A 20453-nucleotide genomic window follows, 5' to 3' on the forward strand; every position below is an offset into this window, starting at 1 on the left:
GCTGGTCTCAAGCTCCTGACCTTAGTGATCTGCCCGCCTCCGCCTCCCAAAGTGTTGGGTTTACAGGTGTGGACCACTGCGCCAGGCCCAACATTTCTATATCTAATCTTAATACTAGAGAATGAGCCTTTTCTTTGTTTGGAACCTGAAAGGAAATGATGCTTTAGGCTACCTGTAGCTTCGCAGATAATTACACAGTGGGTTATCAACCAAAGCTAATTAAACTATGACAGTTTCTTTCGTTAATTGCATTTTAGTTGGTTCAGTTATGGCAATGAGGAAAATAGTTATGATCCACACCCTGAGGGTTTACTATTTTCAAAGTGTTGTATACTGAAATATGGAGGTGTCTGGTTATGAACCTGTATTACTTGTTGATATGTGAAGTGCTTAGTGAGACAATGAACTGTTAACTTCATAGAGAACTGCATTTGGTTATGCGGCCTTTGAAAAATGAACAAAATCATGAAATTTCTTAATAACTTTTCTAATGTCTTCTCAAATAAAAGGAATGGGATTATCTTTGCTGGAATCCAAATTGCAAGCCAAAAGACTGTGTCCTCTGTGGATTTCTCAGTGAACTAGTTTGCAGGGGCCAATGTGAGATAAAAATGCAATTCCTGGAATTTGGTTTAAGAGTAAATTGAAATGTAGTATAAGTAGGGTACATGAGTCCTTTTTTTGGCTGGTCTGTGTTGAACAAAGACCTAGTAGCTGCATGCTTGGAAAGCTTTCCTGTGTTCGTGCAATCTTCGTCCTTATTGTAGCCAGGCAGCTGAGGAGATATCCCCTAAAGAGGCAAACTCCCCATCCTCCCACTTCTGCTTTTAATTTTTTTTTTTTTTTTTACTATATACTGGGACAGTGAAAGGCCTTCCATTGACCAGAATAACAAAGAGTGCTTTCATGCTCAGGGTTTAACCATACCCAGTGTACAGGGCTTTTGTTAGGGCTTGCACTAGTCCTTTCTCTCTTACCTCCCTCAGTCTTATTATTCATACTTTGCAGCAGCAACTGTATCATTTTGAGAATTTTACTTCCTTATTTAAAAATAAATAGTTGCAAAAGAAAAATTCAGTTTTTTATAATGAACAATGCAAAGCAAAGCTTTTATTGTGTTTATTTGGATAAAGAAAATACACTGTTATAGCTGAGTGCCACACTGCAGCATTTGGTTTTGTTGAAATTACTCTTTGTCATTTAAAAAGTACAGTCAAAATAAATATTATTTTTTTGTGTGTGACCGTATCTCATCTAACTCATTGTTGGTGCTTGATACTCATTCATGAGATACAAGAATCTTTTACCAGTGCCAGGTGATTTTGAAAATACTTAATGTTTTTATGTTAGATAAGATGAAAAGGAGAGTTTAGACAATTATGTGGATAATTCAAAAATGCCTTTAGCCTCAGTTCAGATTGACATATCTCCTTAAGATTAATCTTGTTAGTATTGTCTTTGTCCTTCACCTTTCTTGTATAGAAGTTAACCATTAAGGTGAAATAAAAAAGTTATTATTTAATAGATGTTACATTTGGATATGTAGTCTTTATCAGATAGAGCTGGACTATATTTTACAATTTTATTTCCAATTTGCAATACCCAAGAATTCTCTTTCATTTTTTCGTGCAAGTGATTAATCTTTTAATGAAATGTTTAATGCATATGGAAAATTATAAAAATAATATAACAGATACTTGTGTGCCTGCCACCCAGCTTTGTTGTATTTGCATTTTTTTTTTTTTTTTTTTGAGAAGGAGTCTCACTCTGTCGCCCTGGCTGGAGTGCAGTGGTGTGATCTTGGCTCACTGCAACATCTGCCTCCTGGGTTCAAGCGATTCTCCTGCCTCAGCCTCCTGAGTAGCTGGGATTACAGGTGCACACCACCACGCCCAGCTAATTTTTGTATTTTTAGTAGAGACAGGGTTTCCACTATGTTTGTCAGGCTGGTCTTGAACTCCTGACCCTGTGATCCGCACCCCCCTCAGCCTCCCAAAGTGCTGGGATTACACGTGTGAGCCGCCGCGCCTGGCCTGTATTTTGATATTTTAAACGAGATTTTGGAGGATTTTGTTGATCCTAATATCCGAATCTGTGTCTTATTTATGATTATTTTATTTTCTCATTTGTCTCAAATTTCCCTCCTAGACAAGTCATTTGTTAAGATAAACCTAGTGAGTACCCTTGATTACCCTTGATGTTACATGGTTTCTGCTGGAAAGTATCAAATAGAACTTTCAAAATTGTATTTAACAATCTCAATATTAAACAAGCTGATATACTAAATTTTTAGATACTAAAGCTTGGTTGTCACATATTCTAAGAAGGGCATATAATGTATTACACATGGTGAAAATTTATTTCAGATATGTTATATGGACTGTTGTACAAATACAGGATTGAAGTCTGAGAGAAATTTTCTGTTATTCTGTCATTAATTCAGCTGCTATTGAAGTATTGTACCTCATTTTGACCTTTATTATTAGATGATTGCTCTTAGAGCTAATAATAGTAGCAGTGGTTTGTTGTATGCCTACAATATACAAGGTACTGGGTATCCTTTAAATTGTCTGGGCACAGTGGCTCACACCTGTAATCGTAGCACTTTGGGAGGCTGAGGCAAGAGGATTGGTTAAGGCCAGGAGTTCTAGACCAACCCGGGTAACAAGATGAGACTCCTGTCTCTACAAAAAATTTAAAAAAAAATTAGCTGGGCATGGTGGTCCCTACCTGTATATTCCTAGATACTTGGGAGACTGAGGCAGGAGGACCGTTTGAGCCCAGGAGTTCACGGGTGCAATAAGCTGTGATCGTGCCATTGCATCCTGCCTGGGCAACAAAGCAAGACTCTGTTTCTTTAAAAACAACAACAACAACAAATTATTCTAATAAATCATCTCATTTAACTGTATACAGAGAGCTGTATATCAGCTCTCTGAAGTAGTACACATTTTTTTTCCCCTTCATTTTGCAGGTGAAGAAACAATCTTATACAGACACATTTCACTTTATTTCACCTCAGTCTGTTGCACTTCACAGATAACTTGTTTGTTTGTTTCGTAACAAATTTAAGGTTTGTGGCAACTGAATGAAGCAAAGCTTTTGGCATCATTTTCAACAGCATGTGCTCACTTCGTGTCTCTTTATAATTCTTTTTAGTGATCTTTGATCTTACTATTGTAATTGTTTTGAGGTGCCATGCTCATGTAATAAGGAAAACCTAGTAAAAAATACTGTGTGCTGATTGCTCCACTGAAAGGCCATTCCCCTCTCTCCCCATGGACCTTGCTCTTTCCTGAGATATATTGAAATCAGGCCAATAACCCTGCAGTGTCCTCTGTGGGTCATGTGAAAGGAAGGGTTACATGTCTTACTTTCCAATAGCTAGAAATGATTAAGCTTTGCAAGGAAGGTGTTAGCCAAGTTGTGAGTGCAAAGGAAAAGTTTTTGAAGGAAATTAAAAGGGCTGCTCCAGTGAACACATGATAAGATTATACTAAGATATTTTTTGCCCTTATTTTGTATACATTTTCGCCAATTGTGAAAATGTAAACTGTAATTGTAAATTAACAAAAGGTTTTTTTCCGTAGAGATGGGGTCTTACCATGTTGCCCAGGTTGGTCTAGAACTCCTGGCCTTAAGTGTTCCTTTTGCCTCAGCCTCTCAAAATGCTAGGATTACAGGCATAAGCAAAGTGACTTGCACAATTGATTTGCTGCTGGCACCTTAGCACAAATCAAGGTAGTGGTACCAAACCGAGCTAATAATAACGATTGAGTTTTTCCCCAACATGCACATTGAAAACAAACAAACAAAATGTCAGTTTTACTTTTCACTTAATATCTTTGATGAAACAGCAAAAAAAAATTTTTTTATTAAGTGTTGGCCTTTGAATATACATCTTCTTAATATTCTGTGTGATAAAATGGGAAGTACACATAAAACAGTTCTGTTGCATAATTGTCCAACAGTGGTCTTAATGAATAACACTTGTGTGAGTGAGTGGCAAGCCGAAATAGCTTTTTTCAGGCATCACCATTTTGAAATGATAAACTGGTTATTTATGCTTGGATATTTTCCAGATAAATTATCAAAAATAGATGACTGTGCTTGTGATTTCAAGGAAAACTGTTGCCAGTGGTAAAATTACAGCTTTCAAGGCCCGGGCACGGTGGCTTACGCCTGTAATCCCAGCCCTTTGGGAGGCCGAGGCGGGTGGATCGAGAACATCCTGGCCAACATGGTGAAACCCCATCTCTACTAAAAATACAAAGAGTAGCTGGGCATGGTGGCATGCACCTGTAGTCCCAGCTACTCGGGAGGCTGAGGCAGGAGAATGGCTTGAACCCGGGAGGCGGAGGTTTCAGTGAGGTGAGATCTCGCCACTGCACTCCAGCCTGGCAACAGAGCGAGACTCGTCTCAAGGAAAAAAAAAAATAATAAAAATTACAGCTTTCAAGTGAAAATTAGAATTTTGGACAGTTGTATCCACCACCATGAACTTGACAACTTTCCAATACTTAATAGACTTTTCTGATGAGATCAGTAGCAATATGAACAGATAAGATTTAAAAAAAATTGAGACAGGGTCTCACTGTATCACTCTGGCTGGAGTGTAGTGCTGTAATCACGGCTCATTGCAGCCTCGACCTCCTAGCCTCAGGTATTCTTCCCACTTCAACCTCCCAAGTAGCTGGGAATACAGGCATGTGCCACCACATCCAGCTAATTTTTTGTATTTTTTGAAGAGATGGGGTTTTACCATGTTGCCCAGGATAGTCTCAAACTCTTGGCTCAAGGGATCCTCCCGCCTCAGCCTCCCAAAGTACTGGGATTACAAGTCATGAGCCACTTTGCCTGGCCCAGATAAGATTTTTGATACTGTACAATGAAATGTGTCAAGGAAGACCTGTATAACAGTGCACCAGTATTTTCCAGGTGACCAATGAATGATGTTACAAAATCATGGACAGGTGAAAGATATATTTAAAATGCAGTATAGACCCGTTGATTTTACTGTAACAGCATATGGAAAGTTGATTCATTTGGTTTTAGATTAGAAATTGCACCTAAGTTTTAAAAACTATCACTCATTGAATTTTGGTGGAATTAAAAAAAAAGCCCAATATTTAGGAAAGAGTGTTAAAATACTCTTCTGTTTTCCTGGTGTAAGACCAGGTTTTTTCCACAGACTTCAAAATAACATGTAACAGATTAAATGCAGAAGCACATGTAAGAATTCATTCTTCTGTCTGAATCCATTTGATAGAATTAAAAAAAAAATCATTCAGCCTAAGAAAGCTTATTAAAAAAAGAAAACAAGAATTCAGCTGGTCTACCATTAAACCAGACATGAAAGTGATTTGCAAAAAACGTACAGTGCTACTCTTCTCCCTGCATTAAAAAACATTACATAGCTCTTTTTTTTTTTTTTTTTTTTTTTTGAGATAGGGCCTGTGTCAGCCAGGCTGGAGTACAGTGGTGCAATCATAGCTCACTGCAGCTTCGACTCCTGGGCTCAAGCCATTCTCAGCCTCCCAAAGTGCTGGGATTACAGGCATGAGCCACTGCACTCAGCCCTTTTTCTAAATATTTATATGTTTCTGATTTTTACCACTCACATTTATTTTAAAGTCTTTATAAGTTGGCTATCTTTGAGAAATGGCATTTGATTTTTCAAAACTTTTTTTTGGTAGACTTTTAAATTTGGACTTAACGATACTGGATAAGTAGTGATTAGATTGTGCTGAAATTTATGGAAGAAAGTCACTTTGAGTATGCCCCTTCTACATAAGAACATAGAATGTGCTGAAAAGCTTTCTATTTGAGAATATTTTTATTATAACATGCTTTCCTTTAGGCGTTTTATTTTGAAATGAAATGCTGCTGAATGCTAAAAGAAAGAAAACATCTTTGTGGGAATTGGGTATATCTAGAATGAGAAAGTAAAATATTGCCTGTAGAATTTTTATACCTCAGAAAAACCAAATAAAGTAACATTGACTTCACATGAGTATCCATCTTAAGAAATTATGTTTAGAGTTTTGATAGTTTGTAGGATTTTTTTTTCTCAGTAAGGGCATTTTAATTGAATTTAGGAAGTAAATTATAAATGATGTAAAAGTTTGTATTCTTCCTGTTAATGTTATAACCAAAAGCTAAAAGATAATGTAGTTCACTTTTTTGCTTAGTGATCAAAATTTTTATTTTGTTTATTCATTGCTGCTCACTGGAAGACCTGCTGTCTTGGGTGGCTCTGAGTGGGGTGAGATTGACTTGTAGAATGGTTTTCAACTCTTACTGGTTGTGAATTTACAAATACAGGTAGTGAGGCTAAGTTTTTCCAGTGTACTCTGATATTGAGAATGATGACTACAGGTTGAAGGAAGAGAATTATATTTTCTGAATGGTGGTAGCTAATATTTTATGTTACTGTTGATAATCATCAGATCATTCTTCTTTAAGGGGAAAAATAGACTTAATTAAAAAGTGTAAGTGGAGGCCTTTGGAGAAGAGTCTTGCTAATAAAGGGGGTAATGATTTTTTCCATAATTTTCCTTCATAGCTGGCATGGTGAGAACAAGTATATTTAATAAACTAGATCTTTGGCCTGTGACAATTGGGTGAATTAATTTGGCTAATGACACTAGTCATTTAGATGTAAGTAAGAAAAGCAGTTTTCTCTCTGACCCTTCTGTGAAAACTACTTTGAGCAGAGAACTGTTATTATTCTGTAGTTGATAAGCTGCTCACCTTGGGAATAGCTGTTAAATCAGAATTAACAGCTTTCATGGCAGAGGGACATTCTTTCAGGAAGTGAATAAATGCATGTAAAAGTTCACCATGCAAAGTAGCAGAAGTCAGTCAGTATCTTTCAGAATTTTGTCAAATGTGTAGCAGATTGCATTCTTTTTAGTTTCTTTTTTGTATGTCATGATATGTATATATATCTATCTCATGCTCCCACGGACCTACTTTTCCTTGTAATAATATTTTATTGTAGCTTTTCTAAGCTCTAAAGAATGAAGTTAGGAGATCCGTTGGTGCTCTTAATTAGGAATCTGGGAGAGCTGTCTTAAAGGCTGTGTCACCTGGATAGTCTACGGAAAGGAAAACTCATGATCTTTATGGAAGAGCTATGTATAATAATGAAATACTGCTTAGTATGTGCTAAGCCCATCATAAGCCTTATTTTGCTAATTCTTTCCAGCAATCCCACAGAGTATTGATGAGGAAACTGAAGTTTGGAGCGATCACATCATTTTCCCAAGGTAATCTAGCTGGCAAACGAATCTAGGATTCAAATTTTCGTCTTTTCCACCTTCAAAGTCCATGCCTTCGTAGAGTGCCACTTGTTTGTTAGTACTCAGGAATGTGCAACACATTCTAAAAGCAACAGAAATTGTTCATTTTGTTCTGAAATGTATCCTGTGTTTACATTCAGTGACAGGTTAAGTTTATAGCCCATGTAATTGAATTTTCATTATCTCATTTAATAAGAGCCTGAAAGTTCCTTTTCTGTACATATTTTCCTGAAAGATAAATTATCTAAGATTAGTTCAAAGTACAGTCTTAGATGATCTACTTGTATTAGTGTTTTATGTTCTTCATAGTTTAACAGAGAAAGTCAAGTGTTTTGGCATAGATTGGATGCAGACATTAAGGAAGAAACAAAAGTGTTTATTAGTTGCAATGGTTGAATAATACAGTATTTTCAAAAAGTTACTCTGGGTCTGGGCGCAGTGGCTCACGCCTATAATCCTAGCACTTTGGGAGGCTGAGGTAGGTGGATGACCTGAGGTCAGGAGTTTGAGACCAGTCTGGCCAACATGGTGAAACTCCGTCTCTACTAAAAATACAAAAATTAGGCCAGGCGTGGTGGCTCACACCTGTAATCCTAGCACTTTGGAAGGCCGAGGTGGGCGAATTGCCTGAGCTCAGGAGTTCAAGACCAGGCTGGGTAACATGGTGAAATCCCCTCTCTACTAAAATAACAAAAAATTAGCTGGGCGTGGCGATGTGCTCCTGTAATCCCAGCTACTCAGAGGCTGAGACAGGAGAATTACTTCAACCTGGGAGGTGGAGGTTGCAGTGAGCCGCCATTGCGTCACTGCACTCCAGCCTAGGCAACAGAGCGAGACTCCGTCTTAAAAAAAAAAAAAAAGAGAAAACGTTACTCTGAAACCTGTGCTGAATTATAGCATTTAGATGTTGAAATAAGAGCTCCCTGTAGAATGTTGGTTAGATTTGAATATGAATTTACCTGCCTTGTCATCAAATTATCCTTTTAAGAAATTAAAAAAATATAGAAGTTATCCTTATGATTGTGCACATTTATATTTCACTTTACTTTAAAGTTTCTACTTTAAAATTTGTTGGCCGGGTGTGGCGGCTCATGCCTGTAATCCTAGCACTTTGGGAGGCTGAGGCAGGTGGATCACTTGAGGTCAAGAGTTTGAGACCAGCCTGGTCAACATGGCGAAACGTTTCCATCTGTACCCAAAATACAAAAATTAGCTGGGTGTGGTGGCATGCACCTGTAATCCCAGCTACTTGGGTGGCTGAGGCAGGAGAATCGCTTGAACCTAGACGGGGGAGGTTGCAGTGAGCCAAGATCATACCACTGCACTGCAGCTTGGGTGTCGGAGTGAGATTCTATCCCAAAAATAAAAAATTTGTTACAGTCTCTGTTGAAATGGGCCATACACTTCATTTCAGTGTTGTGTTAGTCCTCAAAAATTAGCAATAATTCCTAGAGGAACTGCTACATTCAAATGCTTCCTCTGTTCCTTGCATTAAAAATTGGGAAATACATAAATGATACTGTGGCCACCAGGAAACTCTGGAACAAATTAATGGCCCAAGTTTTGCAATATTGTAGGAATTTATAGACTGCTAGTCTTTGTCTTACTTACTTATTTACTTTCATTTAAATATTCTTTTTCTTCTTGTTGTTGTTTCTTTTATACTTATTTTAATTTTATAGAGACAAAGTCTTGCTAGGTTGCCTGTGCTCGTCTGGAACTCCTGGGCTCAAGCGATCCTCCTGCTTCAGCCTCCCAAAGTGTTAGGATTACAGGCATGAGCCACCATGTCCAGTCCCATTTAAATATTCTATTATTTGTGTTTTTTGTAAGCTATCTCAGATCCATTGTGGAATAAAGCAAGACATAAAATAGTGGAAAAATAAACATCATGAGCAGGGCTGAAACAAAGTAAGGGTACAAAACCCTTGTAGCTTTTTCCTTGAGACAGTCTTGCTCAGTTGCCCAGGCTGGAGTGCGGTGCTGTGATCTCAGCTCACTGCAACCTCTGTCTGCCAGGTTCAAGCAATTCTTGTGCGTCAGCCTACTGAGTAGCTGGGATTACAGATGTGCACCACTATGCCCAGCTAATTTTTGTATTTTTAGTAGAGATGGGGTTTCTTCATGTTGGCCAAACTGGCCTCAAACTCTTTGCCTCATGCGAGCCACCCGCCTCATCCTCCCAAAATGCTGGAATTTACAGGCATTGAGCCACCACACCTGGCCCCTTGTAGTTTTTTTTTTTTTTTTTTGAGATGGAGTCTCACTCTGTCGCCCAGTCTGGAGTGCAGTGGCGCGATCTCAGCTCACTGCGACCTCTGTCTCCCGGGTTGAAGTGATTCTCCTGCCTCAGCCTCCCGAGTAGCTGGGATTACAGGCATGTGCCACCACACCCAGCTAATTTTTGTATTTTAGTAGAGACGGGGTTTTGCCATGTTGGCCAGACTGGTCTCGAACACCTGAGCTCAGGTAATCTGCTTGCCTTGGCCTCCCGAAGTGCTGGGATTACAGGTGTCAGCCACCACACCTGGCCCCTTGTAGTTTTAAAAGATAAAACATTAATTTCTTTAACATCTTTATGCATTTATATTAGTCCTTATATATAAGCCTTCATATTCAGAAATTAATAATGAAATGAAATACCTTACTAAACTTAATAGTGTCCTACACTGGAAGGATGTAATAGAGTAAAATTGACAACCCGTTTTATCAACATTCCCCTCCTTTCTCCGTTGTCTAATAATCTTACTAATGACGAGTGAAAAGACAATAGAAGTAGTTATACATGTTTATATATATTACATATAAACATGTACAGTAGTTTATATGTAATACAGGGAATTGATTTCTGAATAATAGGGTTGATTGTACATCTGTTTTATATACCTAGCTTATTTTAGACCTTCCTCATGGATATTACTTAAGAGATGGTTTCTTAGCAAGTGGTCAGATTTTCTTTGTTTATTCTTTCAAAGATTGTATTTTTTGTTTGTTTCTTTGAGACAGGGCCTTGCTATGTGCAGTGGTTGGAGTGCCCAGGCTGGAGTGCAGTGGTGTGATCTCAACACTGCATCCTCTGCCTCCCAGGCTTAAGCGATCCTTCCGCTTCAATCTCCTGAGTAGCTGGGACTACAGGTGTGCGCCACTGCGCCTGGCTAATTTTGTTATTATTTGTAGAGATGAGTTCTCCTTGTGTTGCCCAGGCTGGTCTTGAATTCCTGGGCTCAAGCAGTCCTCCTGCCTTGGCCTCCCAAAGTTCTGGGATCGCAGGCACAAGCCAACCTGGCCAAAAAAGAATTGTTATAAGTTGTATAAGCTGGGCATGGTGGCACGTGTCTGTAGTCCCAGCTACTCGGGAGGCTGAAGCAGGAGAATTGCTTGAGTCGGGGCAGTTGAGGCTGCAGTGAGCCATGATTGTACCACTTCACTCCAGCCTGGGTGACAGCATGAGATCCTGTTTCAAACAAGAAGAAAAACAGAAATCAAATAACTTGTGTGAATAGCTGTAATGCTCACACTAATAGTATCACTTGTTTCATTAATAAAACTTTATACATTGGACAGACCTATTAAGATTATAGCTAACTTGTGGAGACCCCTGCTCTGGAACCTCAGAACTCATCTCTTAGCCAATAAAATTTGTGACTGTAAATGCCAAGCTATTTTTAAAAATTGGATAGTTTTCAGGTTGGGCGTGGTAGCTCATTCCTGTCATCCCAGCACTTTGGGAAGCTGAGGCAGGCAGATCACTTGAGGTCAGGAGTTTGAGACCAGCCTGGCCAACATGGCCAGTCTTTACTAAAAATACAAAAAAATTAGCCAGGCATGGTGGTACACGCCTGTAGTCCCAGTTTTTAAGGAGGCTGAGGCAGGAGAATTGCTTGAATTAAGAGGCAGAGGTTGCAGCGAGCCAAGATGGTGCCACTGCATTCCAGTCTGGGTGACAGAGTAAGACTCCATCTTAATAAGTAAATAATAAAATCAAAAATTGGATAGTTTTCTAAATAACCACTATGATAGTAACATTTATTGAGCTTTCCTATCTGCCAGACAGTGTTAGATGCTCTGGATATATTATTTCAGTTCCAGGAGAGAGTTTGCATTTTCCCATACTTTTTTTGTTTTAAATGCTGAAAGAAATTTTAGCAATATATTGTATAGAGTACAGTAGCCCATGTGGTGTGAAACTTGATTCTCTGGTTTTCTGTAGGGCTGATAGGTAAGTTGCCCTTGTCCTGATGTGTCAACAATAGAGTGTAAAGTGTGAAGAGTATTTTGAATACAATAGTCATTTCTGTGAATGGCTACCGTAATATCTGTTGGTTTTCCTCCAACCTCAGTGGCCACTTCTCTGCAAGCTGCTTTACTAATTCCTCCTTTGTCTTATTGTCAGGTGCTTTACCTTCTTCCTTTTTTTAATTTTTTAATTTTTTTTGGCATTAAATGCTATTTTTATGTTCATTACTTTCAAATTTGTATCTTTGGATGAGAGTTCTAGCCTGAATTGCATATTCATATATTCACTTTGTGTATTTACATCTCCTCCTGGATTTTTCATAGGCATTTCAGAATTTTTATGCTCAAAATAAAACTTTTGATTTCCTTTCTACTTCTATTTCTACTTGTTCCTTTCCAGTTTTGGCGAGTAGTACTGCTGTCTGCCTAACTACTCAAGATACACTATCTGTAAACTATTCTTGGTTATTCCTTTCCTTCATGCCTCTTATGCAATAGCTATTCCCCTTGGTTTTACTATCTAAACTAGTCCTTTTCTCCCCATTCATTTCTGTTATCCTACTGTCTTCTAGGCCACTACCTTTTATTTGGACAACTGCTATAATCTCCCAGCTTTTTTTCTTTCCTCTCTTACCCTTCTCAGGTTTATTTTTTATAAAAAATGAATGGTCTTTAACAGTGCTATTATGGATCTCCTCTGTTTAAATTCTCCCATTGTCGCCTGTTAAAAGAATTCATACTGCTTACCAGGCCCTACAAGCCTCTCAGTGATGTACCTCCTGCTTAAATTTCCAAACTCTAATTGCTACTCTCAGCATAGCTCCCTTGATCCTTTAACAAAAAAAAAAAAAATAGAGACAGGGTCTTGCTCTGTCACTTAGGCTGGAGTGCAGTGGCACATTCATATTTCACTGTAACCTTGAACTCCTTGGCTCAAGCGACCCTTCTGCCTCAGCTTCCTGGGTAGCTAGGACTACAGGCACATGCGACCATGCCCAGCTAATTTTTTATTTGTATTTTTGTAGAGATGAGTTCTTGACAAGTTGCCCAGGCTGGCCTTGAACTCCTAGCCTCAACCAATCCTCCTACATTGGCCTTCCAAAGTGCTGGGATTATAGGAGTGAGTCTCTGTGCCCGACCACTCTTATCATCCTTGATCACAGCTGTTTCCCACCTAAAACCTGTACCCCAGATGCCTACCTTCCTGGAATGTTCTTTCCCTTTCTCTTCATAGGATGAGCTTATTTGTATTACTCAGATTTCAATTCAGAAATTACTTCTACTTTATCTAGAATACTATTGCCTTCCTCTCATGTCATTTAAAAAAATTTTCTTCGTACCATTTTCACTATTTTATTTTTTATGTATTTTATTTAATCTTAAAAAAACATTTTAGGTTCAGGGGTATATATGCAGGTTTGTTTATATAGATAAATTGCATGTCATGGTGGGGGTTTGGTGTACAGATTTTTTTTTTTTTTTTTTTTAAGACGGAGTTTCACTCGTTGCATAGGCTGGAGTGCAATGGCGCAATCTCGGCTCACTGCAACCTCCACCTCCCAGGTTCAAGTTATTCTCCTGCCTCAGCCACCTGAGTAGCTGGGATTACAGGCTTGCGCCACCACCTACGGCTAATTTTTGTATTTTTTGTTTTTAGTAGAAATGCGGTTTCACCATGTTGGCCAGGCTGGTCTTGAACTCCTGACCTCAGATGATCTGCCTGCCTTGGCCTCCCAAAATGCTGGTATTACAGGCGTGAGCCAACGCGCCTGACCTGTACAGATTATTTTATCACCCAGGTAATAAGCATAGTACTTGATAGGTAGTTTTTCAATCCTCACTCTCCACTCACACTTCACCCTCAAGTAGACCTTGCTGTCTATTGTTCCCTTCTTTGTGTCAATGCGTACTCAATTTTTAGCTCCCACTTGTGAGAACGTGCAGTATTTGGTTTTCTGTTCCTTCATTAGTTGTCTTAGGATGACTTTCAGCTCCATCCATGTTGCTGCAAAGGACATGATCTCATTTTTTTTTTATGGGCGTGTAGTATTTCATGGTGTATATATACCACATTTTCTTTAGTCTACCATTGAAGGGCATTTAGGTTGGTTGTATGTCTTTGCTATTGTGAATAGTGCTATGACAAACATACCTGTGCATGTGTCTTTTTAGTAGAACGATTTATATTCCTTTGGGTATATACCCAATAATGGGATTGCTGGGTCAAATGGTTTAAGTTCTTTGAGAAATTGGTAAACTGCTTTCCACAATGGCTGAAGTAATTTACATTTCCACACTAGCAGTATATAAGCATTCCCTTTGCTCCGCAACATAGTCAGCCTCTGTTATTTTTTGACTTTTTAATAATGGCCATCGTGACTGGTATAAGGTAGTATCTTATTGTGGTTTTGATTTGCATTTCTCTAATGATTAGTTATGTGGAGCATTTTTTCATATGCTTGTTGGCCATGTATATGTCTTCTTTAGAAAAGTGTTTGTTCATGTTCTTTGCCCACTTTATAATTTTTCCTATTTTAATTGTCTCATTTGTTTACTGACTTTTGGTCTATTTGCTCCCAATAGAATGTAAGTGCCACAAGTTGTTTGGTTTACTACTTTGTAGCTACTCATAAAATATTTGTTGAGGATGGATGAATGAAGAAGGATGTTACTAGTGCTTTCAAGAAGACTTTTAAGCATTTGTCTTTCTAGTACCACTTTCCTGCTCATGATCATATCATATTACTTCTAGTCTGAGGGCCAGAAAGGGGAATTAACAGATTGAATATCATGTAGCCGGCATTGTTCAGAGTATTTCATGTAGTGATTTAGTTAATACTCAGAGCAATTTATGGGTGTTTTTACTATTACCATTTTATAATTGAGGAGCTAATACTTCGAGGTTAACTATGATTACACAGTTTACTAAGGGATAAAGTTAGAAATGGAATCCAAGAATGTCTGACCCCAAGACCCCTGCAGCATGAAATGGTAAGGAATTCTGTGGACAAACTGCTATACGAACACAGAATTTTGGTCACTTAAAAAGGGAGAGATGGATCTTGTTGTTTTTTTTTGTTCTGAGACAGAGTCTTGCTCTGTTGCCCAGGTTGGAGTGCAGTGGTGTGATCTTGGCTCACTGCAACCGCTGCCTCCCAGGTTCAAGCAATTCTCGTGCCTCAGCCTCCCAAGTAGCTGGGACTACAGACACATGCCACCACACTCGGCTAATTTTTGTATTTTTTGTAGAGATGAGGTTTCACCATGTTAGCCAGACTGGTCTCGAACTACTGGCCTCAGATGATCCACCCACCTTGGCCTCCCAAAGTGCTGGGATTATAGGCATGAGCCAGTGTGCCCAGCCTGGATCTTGTTTCTTCATTAATTTTTCCTCTTTCATTCTTCCACTGCTGTAAGTTTATCCTCATAGTCACCATTTACCCATTCATCTCCAGATAAAATGAATCACACTCAATATTCTCTAGGGCATTATTTATTATTTTATTTTATTTTATTTTATTTTTATAGTTCTCTTAAAACAGGATTTGTAAAAGTTAAGTGATATGGAGTAGGGAAGATTTAGGATTCCGTTTTGGTTGCCTCCTTGCCTCCTTGCTGTGTAAATAGTGAACATTTGGTGTAGGGGACTGGGTAGATGGTAATAGTCAAGAGTATGGAAGAGGGACAGGGAAAGTGAATAGAAAGCAGTATAGGAGTAGAGTTCAGCTGACCAGATGGACTGGGTTACCGGACTGCAATTTTTCAGTCTGTTATTATAGTACGTTAAATCAAACAAATCACACCAATGCTTATCTTAAAAGCATTAAGGAGCTTTAGTGAGACATTGTACTATGAGGAGATCCATGTGCTTTTACAAATATTATCAATTAAAAAAATACATCCAAATATTTCCCCCTTATAGTAACTTTGTCAGAATTAAAGCATAATATAGTTGGTTTCAATATAAATTTTTAGTACTAGTAAAGGTGGTTTAATAGGAAAGAGAATTGAAATGGAATATATTTGTGATCCTGTTCCTTTTGCTATGGATGGATACGTTAATTTTTTTCTCTTGACATTATTGTTTTAATTTTTAAGTTATTACTTGAGGTTATAGAATAAAATTAAGAATTTGCTGCCATTATTACTGAATTAACATTTCACTGGACTATTGGCATATCAGAAATTGCTTTCATTATTGATGACTATAAAGAATACCTGGAGAGGAGGAAAAATAAGAGGATGGGGTGGAAGAGATGACAAGAGTCAAGATGGTGGGAGGGTGTCAAATAATAAAGAAATTGTTCTAATTATTAAGAACCTAATCCTGAGTTTAAGCCATATGTATACTGTGTTTCAAATAATACCATCAAATTTTTATTAATGATGATTTTAAGAATATCTCTTTAGCATTGTCCATTTATTAACATAGCACCATAAGTGCGTCATGGATGAATTTAATTAATGTTTGGTAACTTAAGGTTTGTGTTATCAGGTGTATTATATAACCATAGCATTTATAATTTGAAGTTGGCAGTCTGGTACAAAGTGTTGGGGGAAAATTGTTTTATTGGGTAAAAATCAGGGTTTGCAATCTGTGGCTCACTGGCTGGCTACCTGTTTTTATAAATAATTTTTGTATTTTTAATGGAGACGGGGTTTCACCATGGTGGCCAGGCTGGTCTCAAACTCCTGACCTCAGGTGATCAACCCACCTTGGCCTCCCAAAGTGGTGGGATTACAGGCATGAGCCACTATGCCCAGCCAGAAATACCTCCATTTTCAAAACTATTTCCTTTTTGGTGTTTGTCTTTTTTCCTCAGATAGCTTACCATATAAAACTGCAACATTCTTTAGTTGCTTTCTAGGCCTGAGAATTCACAGCATCTTAATTGGGCTTTGGTGCATGTTTCATAAATCTTCTCAAGCTTATCCCATTTTTTAATTTGTAATTTATGATTTCATTTATAAGTTTTTTGTATTTAACTTATAACTTTAACAGATGGCCGAGCTCTCAAGTGTGATGAAAAGAAAGTTTTTTTTTGTTACCAGTTACACTCTGAAGGTCTGGGTGTACTTTATTGTAGTTCCCTGCCTGTGTTGCAGAATACAAATTATTTGATTCAAGAAAGTATTTATGATACGTTCTTGGACAATATAATGATGTAATAAATATAATAATAACATAAAGGTGAAATTTGTAGCTGTTTCATCAGTTTCACTCAAAGTGGTATTGATTACATTGATTTAAAGTTGGAGGAATGTCTGTTGGAATGAGTCCCTCCCTCCCACCCTCCCTTCCTTCCTTTCTTTCTTTCTTCCTTCCTTACTCCCTCCCTCCCTCCGTTTTTTTTTTTTTTTCTTTTTTTCCTGAGACCCTGTTGCCCAGGCTAGAGTGTAGTGGTGCAATCTCGGCTCACTGCAACCTCTACCTCCTGGGTTCGAGTGATTCTACCACTTCAGCCTCCCGAGTAGCTTGGAATTACTGATGCCCACCACCACGTCTGGCTAACTTTTGTATTTTTTGGTAGAGACAGAGTTTTGCCACGTTGGCCAGGCTGGTCTTGAACTCCTGACCTCAAGTGATCTGCCCACCTCAGCCTCCCAAAGTGCCGAGTTTACTGGCGTGAGCCACCGTGCTCGGCCCTATTGCATATTTTATCCTGCAGTGATTTAAATTAAGATGAAATTCTTGACCAGGCACGGTGGCTCATGCCTGTAATCCCAGCACTTTGGGAGGATGTTTTTCATTGATAGTTAACCATGATTTTTCACTTTGTGAAGTTATTTTTACCGTTAAACTTTGATCTCTTTTTTATCTGAAAATACGTTGACTTATTTCTAGGTACCGTAACTAAATCTCTCCTTAGGTATATTGACAGTCTTCATCTGATTTAGTATAAGTGTGCTTTGACTTGGGTTTATTGGCTGTGGAGAAGGATCTTTTCTTGATACTAGTGAAGAGAAAAGTTTGTCAGGAGTAGTGTCAAAAAGCAGGTTGGGTGGTTTCCATCTTGTGAAGTCATTAAGCAAGATTTGAGGAGTGTGGATGATCCTATATTGCTTTTTTCCTGTCATTGAGAAAGAACGTAGTTTGCCGCCCAAGCCCAGCTGTTTTCCTGTGTGGTTCCTGTTTTACTGTTACTGTTGCATAACAATTCTCTTTGTTTGTGTAGATTCGCAGGATAAGCCATACTACTTCTTTTTTTTTGTAAGAGATGGGATCTGCCTGGAGAGCAGCCTGGCATAATCATAGCGCATTTCAGCCTTGAACTTCATGGGCTCAAGGGATCCTTCTGCCTCAGACTCCTGAGTAGTTGGGACTATAGGCACGTGAAATTGTGCTTGGCAAGCCATACTTTTTTTAAGTCTATTGAACTGGATCATGATGATGAAACATTTTGAGTTTATGACTTCTTTCTGCAATATTCTGGATCCTGGGGTGAGAGTGGTAGAACAGATAAGATGCTTGTCTCACCATGGAGTTCTAATATTATTTTTAAATTACATGCAATAATGTTTACTTTTTTTGGTAACAGCATTATTGAGATATAATTCACACACCATAAAATTCAGCCAATGAAAATGTACAAATGTACAGTTAACTGTATTAAATTATACTTAATATCCAGAGTTGTGCATCCATCACCACAGTTTTAGAATGTTTGGTTTATCTCAAAAAGAAACCCAGGATCCTTTAGCAGTCACCCTCCTTCCTCCCACCTCTCCCTTCAGCTTAGGCAACCACTAACCTACTTTCTGCCTCTATGGATTTACCTATTCTGGACATTTCATATAAGCAGAATCACATGATATACAGTCTTTGGTGATTGGCTTCTTTAACTTACCATAATGTTTTCAAGGTTTATCCGTAATGTACATGTATCAGCACTTTCTTTTTATTGCCAAATAAAATTCCATTGTATTGATATGCCACAATTTGTCCATCTAACAGCTGATGGACATTTATCTCCACTTTTTTGCTATTATATATAATGCTGATGTGAACATTTGTGTACAAGTTTTACGTGGACATGCTTTTTATTTTTCTGTTGAATACGTGCCTAGGAGTGAAATTACTGAACCATACGGTGACTCTATTGCTTAACCTTTTGAGGAACTGACTATTCATTTATTTTGGATATATAGTTTCTAAGTTCTGAAAAATGAATGGTTTTTGTAACCTACTGTGTAGAAGACACAGAAAACTTCCATTTACCCTGTTATATTCCTTCAATGATGTCCCTTTGTGGATAAACTCTGCCCCCAACCTCTAGGCCCTGGCAAGCACTGATCTGCTTTCCATTTCTACATTTTTGTCTTAACTAGTATATTATATAAATGGACTTACAGTCTTTTTGAGTCTAGCTTCTCCGCCACTTGCACTCCCTCAGGGACAGGGTCTCACTCTGTTGCCCAGGCAGGAGTGCAGTGAGTCTAGCTTCTTTTACTTAAAATAATTAGCATTTGAGATTCATTCATGTCTTTGTGTTTATTAATAGTTAATTCCTTTTAAATGCCTACTAGTATTCCATTATATGGATGTACCATAGTTTGTCTATTGGCCAGTTGAAGATATTTGACTCATTTCTAGTGTTTTTGGCCTTTATGAATGAAACTGCTGCAAGCATTTGTGTTCAGGGTTTTGTGTAAATTTAAGTTGTCATTTATGTTGGGTAATACCTATGAGTGGGATTGCTGAGTCATATGGTTAGTGTATGTTTAATTTTATAAGAAACTGCCAAACTGCTTTCCAAAGTGACTATACCATTTTGCACTCTACCAACAATGTGTGAGATTTTCAGTTGCTCCTCATCCTTATCAGCACTCATTATTGTCATTTTTTTATGGTTTCAGTTAGTGTAACAGGTATAGTGATATCTCGTTTTGGTTCTAATTTGCATTCATTAATGATGTTTCATTAAGGAAGTAAAGAGCCTTTTGTGTCTTTATTTGTGACATGTATATTTTCTTTGATTAGGTGTCATTCATTTAAAACTTTTCCCCATTTGAGGCTAGGCACGGTGGGTCGTGCCTATAATCCCAGCACTTTGGAAGGCTAAGGCAGGAGCATTGCTTGAACTCAGGAGTTTGGGACCAGCCTGGGCAACATAGCGAGACTTCATCTTTACAAAAAATGAAAAAATTAGCTGGGCATGGTGGCACATACCAGTTACAGGTTGAGCTGGGAAGGTTGCTTAAGCCTGGGAGATCAAGGCTGCAGTGAGCCATGAGTGCAACTGCACTCCAGTGTGGGGCAACAGAGCAAGACCCTGTCTCTCAAAACAGCAACCACAGCAAACTTTTGCCCATTTGAAAAATATTAGGTTGTTTGTTGTCTTGTTATTGATTGTTTAGTTTCTTTCTTCTTCTTCTTCTTCCTTTTTTTTTTTTCTGAGACAGGGCCTCACTCTGGTTGCCCAGGCTGGAGTACTGTGGCGTGATCTCTGCTCACTGCAGTCTCCACCTCCTGAGCTCAGGTGATTCTCCCACCTCAACCTCCCAAGTTGTTGGGATTACAGGCTCTAACATGCCTGCCTAATTTTTTGTGTTTTTAGTAGAGATGCAGTTTCGCCATCTTGCCCAGGCTAGTCCTGAACTCCTGGACTCAAGCAGTTCACCCACCTCAGCCTCCTAAAGTGTTGGGATTATGGGCATGAGCCACTGGGCCCAGCCTAGTTTCTTCATGTATCCTAGATACAAATCCTTTATCTTATTTACGTAAGTTTTAAAAGTATTTACCACAGTCTGTATCCTGTCTCTTTGTTTTTATAACAATGTCTTTCACAGTGGAAATGTTTGTAGTTTTGATGATGTTCAGTTTATCAATTTTCTTCTTTTTAAAAAATATTTTGTAGAGACAAGGCCTTGCTTGCTATGTTGCCCAAGCTGGTCTCAAATTCCTGGACTCAA

The 20453-nt window shown here is 38.4% G+C and overlaps 1 protein-coding gene across 41 annotated transcripts in view; it reads left to right on the forward strand.

Annotated features, from left to right (window-relative positions):
* The window catches only part of EIF4G3 (eukaryotic translation initiation factor 4 gamma 3), a 368231-nt gene that overhangs the window by 60097 nt on the left and 287681 nt on the right, over positions 1 to 20453 (forward strand). For 2 of the 41 annotated variants that reach the window (XM_055097160.2, XM_055097135.2), the window contains exon 2: positions 7211 to 7271. The exons of 37 other annotated variants lie outside the window; for them this stretch is intronic. In XM_055097160.2, the coding sequence (XP_054953135.2) occupies positions 7211 to 7271 (61 nt within the window). Of the gene's footprint in view, positions 1 to 5423; positions 7272 to 20453 lie in introns of those variants that run through there. 2 more of the 41 variants (XM_034957396.3, XM_063594269.1) reach the window with 1 other exon arrangement.

This window comes from Pan paniscus, chromosome 1, assembly GCF_029289425.2.
Source record: "Pan paniscus chromosome 1, NHGRI_mPanPan1-v2.0_pri, whole genome shotgun sequence".
NCBI classification, from domain to species: Eukaryota; Metazoa; Chordata; class Mammalia; order Primates; family Hominidae; genus Pan; species Pan paniscus.